The sequence below is a fragment of the Chiloscyllium plagiosum genome, unplaced genomic scaffold (assembly GCF_037043375.1).
Source record: "Chiloscyllium plagiosum isolate Xiang-an unplaced genomic scaffold, Cpla_swu_hap1 HiC_scaffold_14, whole genome shotgun sequence".
NCBI classification, from domain to species: domain Eukaryota; kingdom Metazoa; phylum Chordata; class Chondrichthyes; order Orectolobiformes; family Hemiscylliidae; genus Chiloscyllium; species Chiloscyllium plagiosum.
Genome location: NW_028270152.1, coordinates 2,810,791 through 2,827,756, shown reverse-complemented (window position 1 = coordinate 2,827,756; position 16,966 = coordinate 2,810,791). Strand labels below are relative to the sequence as shown.

General features: G+C 45.5%; 1 protein-coding gene across 1 annotated transcript in view; it reads left to right on the top strand.

Annotated features, from left to right (window-relative positions):
• Positions 1-16,966, top strand: part of usp19 (ubiquitin specific peptidase 19) — a 149,784-nt gene that overhangs the window by 83,405 nt on the left and 49,413 nt on the right. Inside the window, exons 9-13 of the mRNA XM_087994568.1 lie at positions 5,280-5,413; positions 8,412-8,570; positions 10,570-10,680; positions 13,972-14,082; positions 15,115-15,216. Of these exons, the coding sequence (XP_087850694.1) occupies positions 5,280-5,413; positions 8,412-8,570; positions 10,570-10,680; positions 13,972-14,082; positions 15,115-15,216 (617 nt within the window). The remainder of the gene's footprint in view (positions 1-5,279; positions 5,414-8,411; positions 8,571-10,569; positions 10,681-13,971; positions 14,083-15,114; positions 15,217-16,966) is intronic.

The window sequence follows — 16,966 nt, the reverse complement described above, 5'->3', positions numbered from 1 at the left end:
GCTGTACATCTGTGACCAGAGTTTCCCCTCCCACATTGTGAACAATGCCCTCCAATGCATCTCCTTCACTTCCTGCACATCCGCCCTTGAGTCCCAACCCTCCAACCACAACAAGGATAGAACCCTCCTGGTCCTCACCTTCCGCCCCACCAATCTCTGGATACAACGCACCATCCTCTGCCTTTTACACCACCACTACTGACCCCCCACCCCCACCCCGCCAGTGTTATACAGTAACAGACCTGCCCCCACCAGTTACTGTACCCCAGTATTGGTACAGTGAAAGACAAGTCTCCACAGAACTGACCCCACCACCAGCTCACCCTGCACTCCTGGCACCTTCCCTTGCCACCACAAGAGGTGTACAACCTCCCCTCTCACCTCTGCCCATGGCCCCAAAGATCTTTTGCATCCAGCAGAGATTTTCCTGCACGTCCGTGCACGCCATCTATTGTGTCCATTGCTCTCTGTCGTCTCTTGTACATTGGGGAGACATGGCCAACTTGCAGAATATTTGAGATCATCTCTGGGACACAGCACCAAACAGCCCCACCACCCTGTGGCTGACCACTTCAACCCCCTCCCACTCCACCAAGGACATGCAAGTCCTGGGCCGCCTCCACTGCCAAATCCAAGCCACCCGACATCTGAAGGAAAACACCCCATCTTCAGCCTTCGACTCTCAAACCACATGGTATCACGTTGATTGCACCAGTTCCTCATCTTCCTTCCCTCACACCTCATCCTCCAACTTGGCACCACCTCTTGAACTATCCACCTTCCATCTTCCTTCCCACCTTTCCACTCCAACCTACCACCATCACACCCCACTTGCATCCAGTTATTGCCTTCCACCCAGCGCGCTCACTCGCTCGCGCTCTCTCTCTCTTCTCTCTCTTCTCCTCTCTCTCTTCTCCTCTCTCTCTTCTCCTCTCTCTCTTCTCCTCTCTCTCTTCTCCTCTCTCTCTTCTCCTCTCTCTCTTCTCCTCTCCTCTCCCTCTCTCTCTCCTCTTCTCTCTCTTCCTCTCTCTCTTCTCCTCTCTCTCTTCTCCTCTCTCTCTTCTCCTCTCTCTCTCTCCTCTCTCTCTTCTCCTCTCTCTCTCTCCTCTCTCTCTTCTCCTCTCTTCTCCTCTCTCTCTTCTCCTCTCTTTCTCTCTCTTTTCTTCTCCTCTCTTCTCTTCTCTTCTCTCTCTCTTCTCTCTCCTCCTCTCTTCTCTCCTCTCTCTCTTCTCCTCTCTCTCTTCTCCTCTCTCTCTTCTCCTCTCTCTCTCTTCTCCTCTCTCTCTCTTCTCCTCTCTCTCTCTTCTCCTCTCTCTCTCTTCTCCTCTCTCTCTCTTCTCCTCTCTCTCCTCTTCTCCTCTCTCTCTCTTCTCCTCTCTCTCTCTTCTCCTCTCTCTCTCTTCTCCTCTCTCTCTCTTCTCCTCTCTCTCTCTCTCTCTCTCTCTCTTCTCCTCTCTCTCTCTTCTCCTCTCTCTCTCTCTCCTCTCTCTTCTCCTCTCTCTCTTCTCCTCTCTCTCTTCTCCTCTCTTCTCTTCTCCTCTCTCTCTTCTCCTCTCTCTCTCTCCTCTCTCTCTTCTCCTCTCTCTCTTCTCCTCTCTTCTCTTCTCCTCTCTCTCTCTCTCCTCTCTCTCTCTTCTCCTCTCTCTCTCTTCTCCTCTCTCGCTCTTCTCCTCTCTCGCTCTTCTCTCTCTCGCTCTTCTCTTCTCTCGCTCTTCTCTTCTCCTCTCGCTCTTCTCTTCTCCTCTCTCTCTCTTCTCCTCTCTCTCTTCTCCTCTCGCTCTTCTCCTCTCTCTCTCTTCTCCTCTCTCTCTCTTCTCCTCTCTCTCTCTTCTCCTCTCTCTCTTCTCCTCTCTCCTCCTCTCCTCTCTCTTCTCCTCTCCTCTCTCTTCTCCTCTCTTCTTCTCCTCTCTTCTTCTCCTCTCTTCTTCTCCTCTCTTCTTCTCCTCTCTTCTTCTCCTCTCTTCTTCTCCTCTCTTCTTCTCCTCTCTCTTCTCCTCTCTTCTTCTCCTCTCTCTCTTCTCCTCTCTCTCTTCTCCTCTCTCTCTTCTCCTCTCTCTCTTCTCCTCTCTCTCTTCTCCTCTCTCTCTCTTCTCCTCTCTCTCTCTTCTCCCTCTCTCTCTCTTCTCCTCTCTCGCTCTTCTCCTCTCTCGCTCTTCTCTTCTCTCGCTCTTTCTCTTTCTCCTCTCGCTCTTCTCTTCTCCTCTCTCTCTCTTCTCCTCTCTCTCTTCTCCTCTCTCTCTCTTCTCCTCTCGCTCTTCTCCTCTCTCTCTCTTCTCCTCTCTCTCTCTTCTCCTCTCTCTCTCTTCTCCTCTCTCTCTTCTCCTCTCTCCTCCTCTCCTCTCTCTTCTCCTCTCCTCTCTCTTCTCCTCTCTTCTTCTCCTCTCTTCTTCTCCTCTCTTCTTCTCCTCTCTTCTTCTCCTCTCTTCTTCTCCTCTCTTCTTCTCCTCGCTCTTCTCCTCTCTTCTTCTCCTCTCTTCTTCTCCTCCCTTCTTCTCCTCCCTTCTTCTCCTCACTTCTTCTCCTCCCTTCTTCTCCTCCCTTCTTCTCCTCCCTTCTTCTCCTCCCTTCTTCTCCTCCCTTCTTCTCCTCCCTTCTTCTCCTCCCTTCTTCTCCTCCCTTCTTCTCCTCCCTTCTTCTCCTCCCTTCTTCTCCTCCCTTCTTCTCCTCCTTCTTCTCCTCCCTACTCTCCTTCCCTTCTTCTCCTCCCTTCTTCTCCTCCCTTCTTCTCCTCCCTTCTTCTCCTCCCTTCTTCTCCTCCCTTCTTCTCCCTCCTCTCTCTCCTTCTCTCCTCCTCTTCCTTCTCCTCCTCTCTCTCCTTCTCCTCCTCTCTCCTTCTCCTCCTCTCTCCTTCTCCTCCTCTTCTCCTTCTCCTCCCTCTCCTTCTCCTCCCCTCTCCTTCTCCTCCTCTCTTCTTCTCCTCCTCTCTTCTTCTCCTCCTCTCTTCTTCTCCTCCTCTCTTCTTCTCCTCCTCTCTTCTTCTCCTCCTCCCTTCTTCTCCTCCTCCCTTCTTCTCCTCCTCCCTTCTTCTCCTCCTCTCTTCTTCTCCTCCTCTCTTCTTCTTCTCCTCCTCCCTTCTTCTCCTCCTCTCTTCTTCTCCTCCTCTCTTCTTCTTCTCCTCCTCTCTTCTTCTCCTCCTCTCTTCTTCTCCTCCTCTCTTCTTCTCCTCCTCTCTTCTTCTCCTCCTCTCTTCTTCTCCTCCTCTCTTCTTCTCCTCCTCTCTTCTTCTCCTCCTCTCTTCTTCTCCTCCTCTCTTCTTCTCCTCCTCCCTTCTTCTCCTCCTCCCTTCTTCTCCTCCTCCCTTCTTCTCCTCCTCTCTTCTTCTCTCCTCTCTCTTCTTCTTCTCCTCCTCCCTTCTTCTCCTCCTCTCTTCTTCTCCTCCTCTCTTCTTCTTCTCCTCCTCTCTTCTTCTCCTCCTCTCTTCTTTCTCCTCCTCTCTTCTTCTCCTCCTCTCTTCTTCTCCTCCTCTCTTCTTCTCCTCCTCTCTTCTTCTCCTCCTCTCTTCTTCTCCTCCTCTCTTCTTCTCCTCCTCTCTTCTTCTCCTCCTCTCTTCTTCTCCTCCTCTCTTCTTCTCCTCCTCTCTTCTTCTCCTCCTCTCTTCTTCTCCTCTCTCTTCTTCTCCTCCTCTCTTCTTCTCCTCCTCTCTTCTTCTCCTCCTCTCTTCTTCTCCTCCTCTCTTCTTCTCCTCCTCTCTTCTTCTCCTCCTCTCCTCTTCTCCTCTTCTCCTCCTCTCCTCCTCTCCCTTCTCCTCCTCTCCTCTTCTCCTCCTCTCCTCTTCTCTCCTCTCCTCTTCTCCTCCTCTCCTCTTCTCCTCCTCTCCTCCTCTCCTCCTCTCCTCTTCTCCTCTTCTCCTCCTCTCCTCCTCTCCTCCTCTCCTCCTCTCCTCCTCTCCTCTTCTCCTCTTCTCCTCTTCTCCTCTTCTCCTCTCCTCCTCTCCTCCTCTCCTCCTCTCCTCTTCTCCTCTTCTCCTCTTCTCCTCCTCTCCTCCTCTCCTCTTCTCCTCTTCTCCTCTTCTCCTCTTCTCCTCTCCTCCTCTCCTCCTCTCCTCCTCTCCTCCTCTCCTCCTCTCCTCCTCTCCTCCTCTCCTCCTCTCCTCCTCTCCTCTTCTCCTCTTCTCCTCCTCTCCTCCTCTCCTCCTCTCCTCCTCTCCTCCTCTCCTCCTCTCCTCCTCTCCTCCTCTCCTCCTCTCCTCCTCTCCTCTTCTCCTCCTCTCCTCCTCTCCTCCTCTCCTCCTCTCCTCCTCTTCTCCTCTCTTCTTCTCCTCTCTTCTTCTCTTCTCCTCTCCTCTCTTCTCTTCTTCTCCTCTCTTCTCTTCTCCTCTTCTCTCCTCTCCTCTCCTCTCCTCTCTTCTCTTCTCTTCTCTTCTCTCTCTCTTCTCTTCTCTTCTCTTCTCTTCTTCCTCTTCTCTTCTCTTCTCTTCTCTTCTCTTCTCTTCTCTCTTCTCTTCTCTTCTCTTCTCTTCTCTTCTCTTCTCTTCTCTCTTCTCTTCTCTTCTCTTCTCTTCTCTTCTCTCTTCTCTTCTCTTCTCTCTTCTCTCTTCTTTCTCTCTTCTCTTCTCTTCTCTTCTCTTCTCTTTCTCTTCTCTTCTCTTCTCTTCTCTTCTCTTCTTTCTCTTCTCACTCACACACTCACACTCTCACTCACACACTTCTGATGAAGGGCTTATGCCTGAAGGGTCGACTCTCCTGCTCCTCAGATACTGCCTGACCTGCTGTACTTTTCCAGCGCCATACCTCATGACACTGTCAGTGGTGCCACCTTTCACCTGAGATTATGTTCAAGGCTTTGTGTGCCTGTTGGGTGGATGTAAAATATGGTACTGTTTTAGAGAACGGTCATGGGAGTTCTTCCCACTGTCCCAGGCTTAACCAGCACCACTTAAACATATTACCATGTCAACATTGCTGCTGTTTCTGGGATCTTTGAGTGTGCCATTTGGTTTCCACACTCAAATTGTAGCAATGACTACATTTGCTAGTGCTTCATTCAAAAGGATGTGGAAAGTGCTAAATTAAGCAAGGTCTTTCAGCTACACAAAAAAATCAAATCAGTTAATCAATTAGGTGTGTTCTTCATGGCCTGGTGATGTCTCTCAGAATAACTGTGTAACTCATAGCACCTCAAAGTAATTTGTTCAGTTCAACTAGTTTCTTTAATCTTTGATATGATGTACAATAAGTGATTGTTTATTAATTTGACTTTTCAAATGAGTTTTTGCTGTAGGAAGATGAAGCCCTCATTGCAAGTTAAATCTGAATATCTCTCACTCTAAATTTGATCAGATCGATGTTTTGAGTCTGAATTAAATTACAACAATCCTCTGGGAACTGGTGGCCGCCTGGCCATTGGCTTTGCGGTGCTGCTGCGGGCCCTGTGGAAAGGAACACACCATGCCTACCAGCCATCGAAGCTAAAGGTGAGTGAGCACCAATTCAGGGTCCATGTCAAACCCTCTGTTGGCCTTCCAATTAAATAGACAAACTAGTCACATCTTGTGAGTGTTGGAAACAGATGGTCATTCAGATGGCGTTAAACCTGTTCCACCAATGCTTACACAAAATCTGCAGTTTTCTGGTCAGAAAAGCATTTAAATGGTTATGCCGTGGAAGGACTAAAGGCACATAGTTTGTATAAGGGGAGGTATTTGGGTAGATGGCTTTCTTTTCCTGAAGATATATTTGTGGAACTGGTTTGGTGATTTGGATAGCGAGTGCAGTGTCCCTTCGAATGTTAGTTGAAATGGAGGTTGCGTCATACATGGAGTTAGGCATCAAATGTTGGAAACCTCCATCGGTGTGGTCTCATGGACATCCCTTGGTCACCTGGAGGAACTGATGAGAAATATTCCAAAACTTCTCATCATAGACACTCGGATCTTAATCTTGTTTCTTATCTATCTACAGATAGCTATGATTTAAGTGGCAAGCTGAAGGGTCTAGTCTTGTATGACAGGACTTTGAGAGGCCAAATGGATCCTGTTTACATACAATAGGCTGATGAGGGGAAACATTCTTTCAGTCTTGTCAACACAATCATGTCTTGCCTTGACAGGATTGTTTGCCCAGAATCTCCTTGCAATTCTTGATCAAGTGACAGCAGCAGCGAAAGCTGGGAATTTGAATGGTCTTTGAACGATTTGTTCTCTGTTTAACAAAGCACCTAATTTCTCTTTAAAAGAAGCTCTTCCACATGGCAGGGATGGTGATATGGTATTGAGCAGGTATAATACAATTGTGTTGACTGCTCAGACCCCCAACTTGCAAGGATACTTTACTGGATTAGCTACACTACGTGGTACATACCAAACATTACCAGAAGTGTTGGAGTAGAGTGGATATTCAGCCCCTCAAGCCTGTTCTAGCGTTGAGGGAAGGTTGATCTAGCTGATCTACATCTTAACTGTTTTGGTTTATTTAGCTCTGTCCAATAAAACTCTAGGTTTTTGTTTAGAATTTTTTTGCTTCTATAGCTTTTAGTCAACTGTCCACCTCCTTGCTTAGTACTCGTTCTCTCAGACCCACTTGATGTGAATTCCATTAGATATTTCTTAACATGGGGTTAAAAAATATTAAGGTAAATAAGCCCCCGGTTGCTGATGGGTTCTATTCCAGAATATTGAGAGAGGCAAGAGAGCAAATTGCTGAGTATTGACAGACACCTTTGTGTCCTCTTTGGCCGCAGGTGAGGTCCCAGAAAACTGGAGAGTAGCCAATGTTGTCTATTGTTTAAGGAGGATATCAGAGATAATCCTGGAAATTACAGGCTTGTGAACCTCACATCAGTGGTAGGGAAATTATTGGAAAAGATTCTCAGGGACAAGCTCTATATGCATTTAGAAGCAAATGGACTTCTTAGCGATAGACAGCGTAGTCTTGTGCAGGTTGTGCCTCGCTAACTTGATTGAGTTATTTAAGGAGGTGATAAAGATGATTGAAGGAGAAGCAGTTGATTTTGTCTGTCTGGACTTCAGTAAAGCCTTTGACAAGGTCCCTCATGGCAGACTGGTACAAAAGATAAAGTCACATGGTATCAGGGGTGAGCTGGCAAGATGGATACTCAACTGGCTTAGTCACAGGAGACAGAGGGTAGCCATGGAAGGATGCGTTTTGGAATGGAAGGTTGTGACTAGTGATGTTCCACAGGGATCAGTGCTAGGACTTCTGTTCGTGATCTGCATAAATGATTTGGAGGAAAACAAAGCTGGTTTGATTGGAGTTCTGGATAATGAGGATTGTCCAGAGGATACAGCAGGGTATAGATCGGTTGGAGGCATGGACAGAAAAATGTCAAATGGAGTTTACTCCAGACAAAGTCGGTGTGAACTTGTTGGGCCGAAGGGCTTGTTTCCACACTGTAAGTAATCTAATCTAATCTGATCTAAACAAATGTGAGGTGAAGAATTTTGAAAGATCAAGTCCAGGTGCAAATTATATAGTGAATGACAGAACCCTTAGGAGTATCGATATGCAGAGGGATCTGGCTGTGCAGGTCCACAGATCACTAAAGGTGACAGTGCAGGTAGATAAGATAGTAACAAAGACCTATGGCATGCTTGCCTTCATTGGAACAGCCTGGAGTATAAGGATAGACAAGTTATGCTGCAGCTTTATAGAACTTTAGTTAGGCCACGTTTGGAAAATTGTGTACATTTCTGGTTAGTGCACTGCCAGAAGGATGTGGATTCTTTGGACAGGATACATAAAATTACCTGGTATGGGGGATTTTAGCTAAGGAGGTTGGATAGACTGGGTTTGTTTTCACTGGAACGAAAGAGGCTTGGGGCAACCTGATGGAAGTTTATAAGATTGCGAATGGCATGGATAGAATGGAAAGTATGAGGCTTTTTCTCAGGGTGGAGGGGCTGATTGGGGGCGTGGGGGGTGGAATTAAGAGGTGTATGAGGTGAGTTTTTCATAAAGGGTGGTGATTGCCTGGAATGTGCTGCCGGAGGAGTTGGTGAAAGCAGAAACAATATCGGCATTCAAGAAACACCTGGATGAATACATGAATAGGAAGGGAATAGAGGGGTACGCATCTTGAAAGTGCAGACAGCGCAAGTGTGGAAGGGCAAAACATGTTGGCACAGGCTTGGCGGGCCGAAGGGCCTGTTCCTGTGCTGCATTGTTCTTTGTACGAGGTTACATTTGGACCCATTCAAAACAGTTTCTGGGCTCCAGTTTGGCTGGGTAGGAGTTGGGGTGGAACTCTGGGTAACCTGGCTGAAAGAATGGTCAAATAGGGCCCATTCTTTATAGGTGCTTGTTAGTGAGGTAAAGTGAAGAGAGAGCCAACTGGGAAAGGAAAGGAACCATCTTTGTTAGATATTGCTTCAAACTTGTCTGACCCAAATGCTAAAAGTTTTATTTCTGACTCCAAATATGTGCTTGTTACATGATGTTTTTCCTTCCTGCTAGGCTATTGTAGCGAGTAAAGCAAGCCAATTCACTGGTTACGCTCAACATGATGCTCAGGAATTCATGGCGTTTCTGTTGGATGGCCTCCATGAGGACCTCAATAGAATACAGAATAAACCATACACCGAGACCGTGGATTCTGATGGGCGCCCAGATGAGGTACATCATGGTGCCTGGTGGCACTGACCTGGAACTCCAGTTGTTCGCTGACTGCTATACAAATGCTCCATATTAAACGGGCATGTTTTTTGTTTTGCAGGCATATCCCTTAACAGTACATTTTTTTAAAAACTGTGGTGCTGTCCCTTCTCTGTAATTGGGTCCCAGAGAATTTGTAGTTTTGGACACATGTTTCTGGGAATAGCATTAAATGCACAGTGTTTATAGTGTAAATTGATCAACTGGTTATAGTGTGGAAAGGCTTTTCATGTTCCAATTAAAACAGAAAATTAGAAGGGAAGTGGCCTCCACTGTTCTGCCAATTAAATGACAATGTGTCCTTTACTCTGTGATTTTCCTGACTACCTACTCCCTATTAAAAACATTGATTTCTAATAGTCTCCATTAAAATTTCATTAAACCTTTCCTGCTCTCAGGAAAACAGTCCCAGCTTCTCCAGTTTCTTTCTCATGGCTGTAATTCACTCATCCGTGGTGCTATTTGAGTAAATTACTGCACCATCTTGTCACAGAATCTCTACAGTGTGGAAACAGGCGCAACAACATTTGGCCCAACAAAAGTCCACACTGACCCTCAGAAGATTAATCCAACCAGACCTTTTCCCCTACGCTATTACTCTACATTTACCGCTAACCAATGCATCTAACCTACACATCCCTGAACACAATGGTCAATTTAGTATGCCCAGTTCACCTAACCTGCACATCTTTGGATTGTGGGAGGAAACTCGAGCACCCGGAGGAAACTCACGTAGACACGGGGAGAATGTGCAAACTCCAGATGGACAGTTGCCTGAGGCTGGAATTGAACCTGGGTCCCTGGCGCTGTGAGGCAGCAGTGCTAACCACTGTGCCACCCTAAGCCCTTAACATTGTACGTTGCAGTGCCCAGATGTGGACAAAATACCCTTGCGAGCTTAGAAAAGTTTTGAATCAGATCTTCTGTTTTCTATTTATAAAGCTTAAGGGTGCCATTTTTTAACTATGTGACCATCTTGTTCTGATACCACTTGGCCACACATTGATTGACCTGTCACCTGTGATACTGTCAATCTAGTGTTGCTGGAAAAGATGGCAAGTGCTCCATGTGTTCATGACCTCTGTGTGCTGCTTGTGAATGTTCATTTTCTATACATTAAATATATAGTTGTAATATTGTCTCATCTGTCGGGTGACAGTGCTAAACCTGTGCTTGATAACCAGCAGATTCTTGTTAGAGTTGTGATACCTGTGATACTTGTGGTTTTGGTTTCAGGGCACACCTGCTCCTGATCTAAAAACATCTACCTGTGAGGTCCTGATCGATTTCAAACAGTGCCAAGTCAGGCTGGGGGCTGAGAGACTGACTGGAGAATCCCAGAGAGTGGTAATAAGCTAAGAACTAAAAATGGAATGATGCAGTGTAGACATAAGCCATTCAACCCATGGTGTCTGTTCGGATTCCTTGGAAAGCTAATGCCATTAGTCCCATTCCTCTAGTTCTGTTTCATGATTTGGGAAGTTGTGATCTTGGATAAATGTTAGCTTCAATTTGGACTTCATTCTATCCAACCTTAAAATAACACTACTGAGGAAAGCACAAATACTGAACATGACTGAGCTGTTTGATTTGTGTGTGAGAATCTGTTCCCAGCCCCACCCTGTTAACACACTACAATCTGTTGTGTAACGTACTGCAAGTAAGCATGCCTACCTGGTTCAATTTGTATGGCCTGTATTCTCCTTCAATTTTACTGTACAAATAACCCACAGGCACAGTTAAATGGTAATGATATGACTGAATTGTCATCTGGTGTGATGCAAATTAAAAACAATTCTACAGTATATACAGTGTTGAAAATATACAGCAAGTCTGGACTCATCTGTTGAGAGAAGCTGTTTCAGGTCATGACCTTTCAAGATGTAGTTTAACAATGTAGTTTAAGTTATTCTACAGTTTCAAGGTCTCCAGTTCTTTGACAGATTGACATGTCTCTCAGGTGGTGGCAGAGGAGGCCTGGGAACGTCACAAGATGCGAAATGATTCCTTTATCGTGGATCTCTTCCAGGGTCAGTACAAGTCAAAGTTGGTGTGCCCCATATGTTACAAGGTGAGAGACTGACAGGGTAAATTTAATTGTGTGGTGCAGTGGTAAGTGACTCAATCCCTCAAATTGTATCCGGAGAGTAAGACCTATGTCATTTTTATTTCAGATGAGACATTAAACTGAGGCCCTTGTCAGATGGGTGTAAAAGATTCAGTGTACTATTTTAAGGTTTAAATAGTTAGTCAGTGTGAAACACTTTCCTTTGGTTTGATCAAGTCTAGAGTAAGCTGCCATTCAGGAGTAATGAAGAAAGTGAGGACTGCAGATGCTGGAGATCAGAGCTGAAAATGTGTTGCTGGAAAAGCGCAGCAGGTCAGGTAGCATCCAAGGAGCAGGGGAATCAACGTTTCGGGCATGAGCCCTTCTTCAGGAAGTAATTCAAGAGTAATGTCAAGAGTACCACTTCACACAAAGGGAAACTCAAATCTAAAACACAGGCCTGTCAAGAAGTCTGAAGCTAACAATGGGGTCTGGAAGCCATCAAGTGAAAATGAAAAAATACTGAAATAATCAAACAAGGCTGGCAACAGCTAAACGGGTGATTAGCAATGATTTCGTTCACTAGTGAAATAAACTCAGTGTTGAGCAGCCTACTCCTGCTGCTCTGCTAAAAGAGTAGGTGAATCCTCCCATCTATCCTGTACAATTAGCTAACATCACTGAAAGCAGGCAATATGACCATTATCTTGTTCTTTCTGCCACTTCACTGTGTGTCATTTGGCTGGCTAGTTCCTACATTATAACGTAACACCAGTAGGGTGCAGAAATCATTAACTATCACAAACGATTGCATGTTTTAGGCAATTTTGCAAAAGGAGTGATAAAGCACAGCTTTGAACCTAGCACAAGTTAGAAATGGGCAAGGAAATGCCCAAAGTTACAGGACTCTGTTTGGTCTGATTTTTAAAAATAGGATTTATGAATTCCTGGATCTTGGAAACCAGGCATTGTCACTGACTTGTGAATCTGTGATGTGCCTATCCTTATAAATTATGTTTCAACTTAGAGGTTACTGAACCTTGCAAGTGTTGTCTGAAAATATCAGTGAAGTGTTGTTCTGAGAGTTTGAAAGGTCAAAATAGCGAATTCAATAGCTTGTGTAAAGTATTTGAAGAAAGTGTTTCTGGAGGAGTTTAAAGTCTGGCAGTATTTATTGTCACTTCCACAGTGCGCACATAAATAGCTTTGCAGTGCAACATCACCACATGTGCCGTGGACACAGATCTGACGTACCTGTTTACCCTGATTGCAGTTTGGAATCAAGCCCTGAGTGTCAGCTGTCTGGCAGGTTGCAAAATCTGAGGTTAATCCATCTCCACCCTGAGGAAAATTAGACTGCAATCCAGTTTTGTTCATTGTGTAATGAACAGGAGCCTTGACTGACTGGCTGTGAACTGCAACACCACCGACCTTACCTGTGGCAGAGTCTGTGCCCCCAGAATTCAACCTCCACCAAAAACAAGCAATGGTTATTTAGACAGTCCATGGAGGTAATTGGTTCAATTGGGTCAATCCTATTACTTCATACCTTTGTAAATGCTGTAAAGGATATGCAAGCACAGCTGCTACCTACAGAAGTGTCAGCACTTGGTCATTTTCCTAATGTGGAGAAAGTGAGGACTGCAGATGCTGGAGATCAGAGCTGAAAAATGTGTTGCTGGAAAAGCGCAGCAGGTCGGGCAGCATCCAAGGAGCAGGAGAATCGATGTTTCGGGCATAATTCCTGCAGAAGGGCTTATGCCCGAAACGTCGATTCTCCTGCTCCTTGGATGCTGCCTGACCTGCTGTGCTTTTCCAGCAACACATTTTTTGGCGCATTTTCCTAATGTCACCTACACATGTATAGATGGCAGGGGCAGTCTTGGCACTGGGAACATGCACTCACTCTGAACTCAACAGCACAGACATTAATAAAAAACTGAATTAGTGCATGCACTTGTTGGAAGATGCAGCTGGACTTGATGTTCAAGTTTAGGGAAAACTTTTTTGTTCTTAAAACACTAGGTGGCAGCATTCCTCAAAATACTGTTTTAAATGTGGATAGATTTAAACAACAATTTATATTTATAGCGAGCCTTTATCACAAAATGTCTCAAGGTATTTACTAGTTGCATCATAAAACAAAATGATACCAAATCATGTAAAGAGATATTGGGGCAGAAGCTCGAACATGGAAGGAGTTTTCAGGGGCACAAGAGGGTTTTTCCAGAACTCTGGGGGTCCAGACACCTGAAGGTGTGACCACCAATAGTGAAGCAGTTAAAACCGTGTCCTTTTGGGAGATCAGAATTGGAGCAGTGCAGAGATCGTGGAGCTGGAGGTGATTAGAGATGGGCTGCGCCAAGGCCAGGGACAGAATTAGAAATTAAGTTCAAACTTTTGAGATTGGAAGATATTACAGTTGTAATATAATCTTCAGGGTTCCCTGTTCTTTTCTTAGTGCCACTGGGTCTTTTACATCCATCTAGGGTAGTAGGCAGAACCTTGGTTTTGCATCTTCACCTGGAGGTGACAAACTGGTGCTACAGCACTTTCTCAGAAGACTGAACAACCCCTGGATGATGGGGTCAAGTGTTAAAATAAATCCAAAAGAGAATAACCAGTATAAGAATAATGGCACAAAGGCACTTTTCTTTCCTTTGGGTTGTGCATTCACCCCAGACTAGATGTTCCGAGCTGCCTGCCTGCGGGCTGTATGCATGCATTCGGGTGTGTTGGACAAGGGCAGCGTTTGTGACAGAGAGCCTAAAGGACAAATCTGGCACCAACTGTGACCCTGGTTTGCTGAGGGTTGCATTGAGTATGCTCATCTGAAGATTCAGAATATTGTGCACATGCTGTGGACCTTAGCATTGGCAGCTCAGAACGGAATCTTTTCTTTGCATTATCTTTTATCTTGTACTAGGGAGCACCTGGTGGTGAAAGCATTGCAAACACATCCATGGCCTACACAGTCATTGCTTGCTTTGAGCACAGCTTTCCTGGAGCCCTGAGACTGTTAGAGCACCATGCAGTCCCTGACTGAGTCCGGCTGTTAGTGACACTCCTCCTCCACTGGCATTCTCAAGCTCAGGGTGTTGCTGAATGCCATTTCACCTGCTCCCTGTAGAGGAGATGTGGCTGATGACTGCACATCAGGAAGGAGACAACTGTGTCATACTTTTTCCATTTGCACTTTCCTTTCTCTCTCCTCTCTCCCATTTTCTGCCTTATCTTCCTGTTTTAGTCGTGCTTTTGATTCTTGTCGACATCCTCGACATTGTTGCCATCTTGGTTGAAAATTTTGTTTTCCAGGTGTCGATCACATTCGATCCATTCCTCTACCTGTCCGTTCCCCTGCCACAGAAGCAGAAGTTGCTGACTGTTTATTTTTTTGCCAAGGAGCCTCATAAGAAGCCAGTAAAGGTAAGAACTGCCAGTTTCTGGTAGTTTGTGTTGTTGGTCAAATCCTCACTGGAGCAGCATATATCTTTCAGCTCATTCAACCCACTCCCTTTAAGATTGATGGTGAAAATGATCCTGCCAGCTGGAAATTTCCATGCTTCGGAAAAACCACTGAATGTTGGCTGTTTTCTCTTTGGGTAAGATGTCATTTTGGGGAGAACATAATATTTCAAGCATTTGATCCTTATTATGGTATTAACTCCTCCATGCAGCTGACCCCATATCCTCTCCATCACCGAGACTGACCACTTCCTCATGTGTAACATCTCCTGACACGCAGAAACATGGAACTTTTTTATTTCCAGTCTGCTGTTTCAATGCTCTCCAACCTTCTGTCTCTTCTTGTAGGATAATGGTAGCTGAATTTTAATTAGCCTAATAAACTCGAAGCATCATGATGATCAGTTTGGTATGTCACACTCCACATCAGAAAATTCCAGTCGGGCTCCACAAAAGTAAATCCCCTCACTTTCACACGTGACTCATTCACTTTTATATAGTAGATATTATTTGGAGATGCCGGTGTTAGACTGGGGTGGACAAAGTTAAAAATCACTCAACACCAGATTATAGTCCAACAGGTTTATTTGGAAGCACTTTGGAAGTGCTTCCAAATAAACCTGTTGGACCATAACCTGGTGTTGTGATTTTTAACATAGTACATAGGACTGGTCTGGCAATCTCCTGAGATCTCAGCACTACCCTAATTAAGGCCTTGCGAGTGTTCCTGATTTTGGTCCCTCCATTATCGGTGGCTGTGTCTTCACCTATCGAAGCACTAAGCTCTGGCAGTCCCTCCCTAACCCCCTCCATCTCTCTACCTCTTTCCTATCAGACCCTCTTCAAGCAGAACTTTTTGACCAGCTTCTTGCTATGTATTTTTGAGTGTCAGATTTAGTTTTGTTATTGCTTTTGCAAAGTACCTTGGGATAATTTAAAGGACGCTATCTGAATATAGGTTGCTGAGTTAGTTGTCTCCTTTCCTGCTGCCAGGTCTTGGTGAGTGTGAGTAAGGAGAATGCGAGTGCAGCCGATGTCCTTGACGCGATCTCCCGCAATATGAAAGTGAAAGCTGACACACTACGACTGACGGAGGTGAGTTCCTCAAACTAAGCAGGTGACAAGACTAAAACGCCAGCAGGGAGAGCCCACCGGGACATTGCCTTTGACACTAGCCTTTCACCGAGCTTCATATGCAGCGTGAATCTGCTAGAATTGTCCTCCAGTCTCCAGAAATAAAAGATTAATCTCCAGAACAAGGGGGCTCATTTCAAACGATGTTTGCATTTTCTTTGGAGACTAATGTCGACAGTTGAGAAAATGGCTGTTGGATTTGACAGAATGGGGAGAAGGGAATGAACAGCAGTGAAACTATGAAAAATGTGTTGAACCAGAGTTGGAGTAGAGTGGATCCAGCTATGCCTGCCTGTTTGTCAGATATCTGGAACAGTCTACCTTCCGCAGTTACATCGACACCATTCCACCACCTGTTCCTTCTCTACATCGATGACTGATATGGAAGATATAGAATGTAGGGAAATATATGGTGACATCTTGTAAAATGTCCATATTACAGAGGAGGAGGTGCTGGATGTCTTGAAACGCATAAAAGTGGACAAATCCCCAGGACCTGATCAGGTGTACCCTAGAACTCTGTGGAAACTTAGAGAAGTGATTGCTGGGCCTCTTGCTGAGATATTTGTATCAACGATAGTCAGAGGTGAGATGCTGAAAGACTGGAGATTGGCTAACGTGGCACCACTGTTTAAGAAGGGTGGTAAGGACAGGCCAGGGAACTATAGACCAGTGAGCCTGACATCGGTGGTGGGCAAGTTGTTAGAGGGAATCCTGAGGGTTAGGATGTACATGTATTTGGAAAGGCAAGAACTGATTAGGGATAGTCATCATTGCTTTGTGCGTGGGAAATCATGTCTCACAAACTTGATTGAGTTTTTTGAAGAAGTAACCAAGAAGATTGATGAGAGCAGAGCAGTGGATGTGATCTATATGGACTTCAGTAAGGCGTTCGACAAGGTTCCCCATGGGAGACTGGTTAGCAAGGTTAGATCTAATGGAATATAGGGAGAACTAGCCAATTGGATACAGAACTGACTCAAAAAGGTAGAAGGCAGAGGGTGGTGGTGGAAGGTTGTTTTTCAGACTGAAGGCCTGTGACCAGTGGAGTGCCACAAGGATCAGTGCTGGGCCCACTACTTTTTGTCATTTACATAAATGATTTGGATGTCAACATAAGAGGTATAGTTAGTAAGTTTGCAGATGGCACCAAAATTGGAGGTGTAGTGGACAGTGAAGAGGGGTACCTCAGATTACAACAGGATCTTGACCAGATGGGTCAATGGGCTGAGAAGTAGCAGATGGAGTTTAATTCAGATAAATGTGAGCTGCTGCATTTTGGGAAAGCAAATCTTAGCAGGACTTATACACTTCAATGGTAAGGTCCTAGGGAGTGTTGCTGAACAAAGAGACCTTGGAGTGCAGGTTCATAGCTCCTTGAATGTAGAGTTGCAGGTAGATAGGATAGTGAAGAAGGCGTTTGGAATGCTTTCCTTTATTGGTCAGAGTATTGAATACAGGAGTTGGGAGGTCATGTTGCACTGTACAGGACATTGGTTAGGCCACTGTTGGAATATTGCGTGCAATTCTGGTCTCCTATCGGAAAGATGTTGTGAAACTTGAAAGGGTTCAGAAAAGATTTACAAGGATGTTGCCAGGGTTGGAGGATTTGAGCTACAGGGAGAGGCTGAACAGGCTGGGGCTGTTTTCCCTGGAGTGTCGGAGGCTGAAGGGTGACCTTATGGAGGTTTACAGAATTATGGCTGGCATG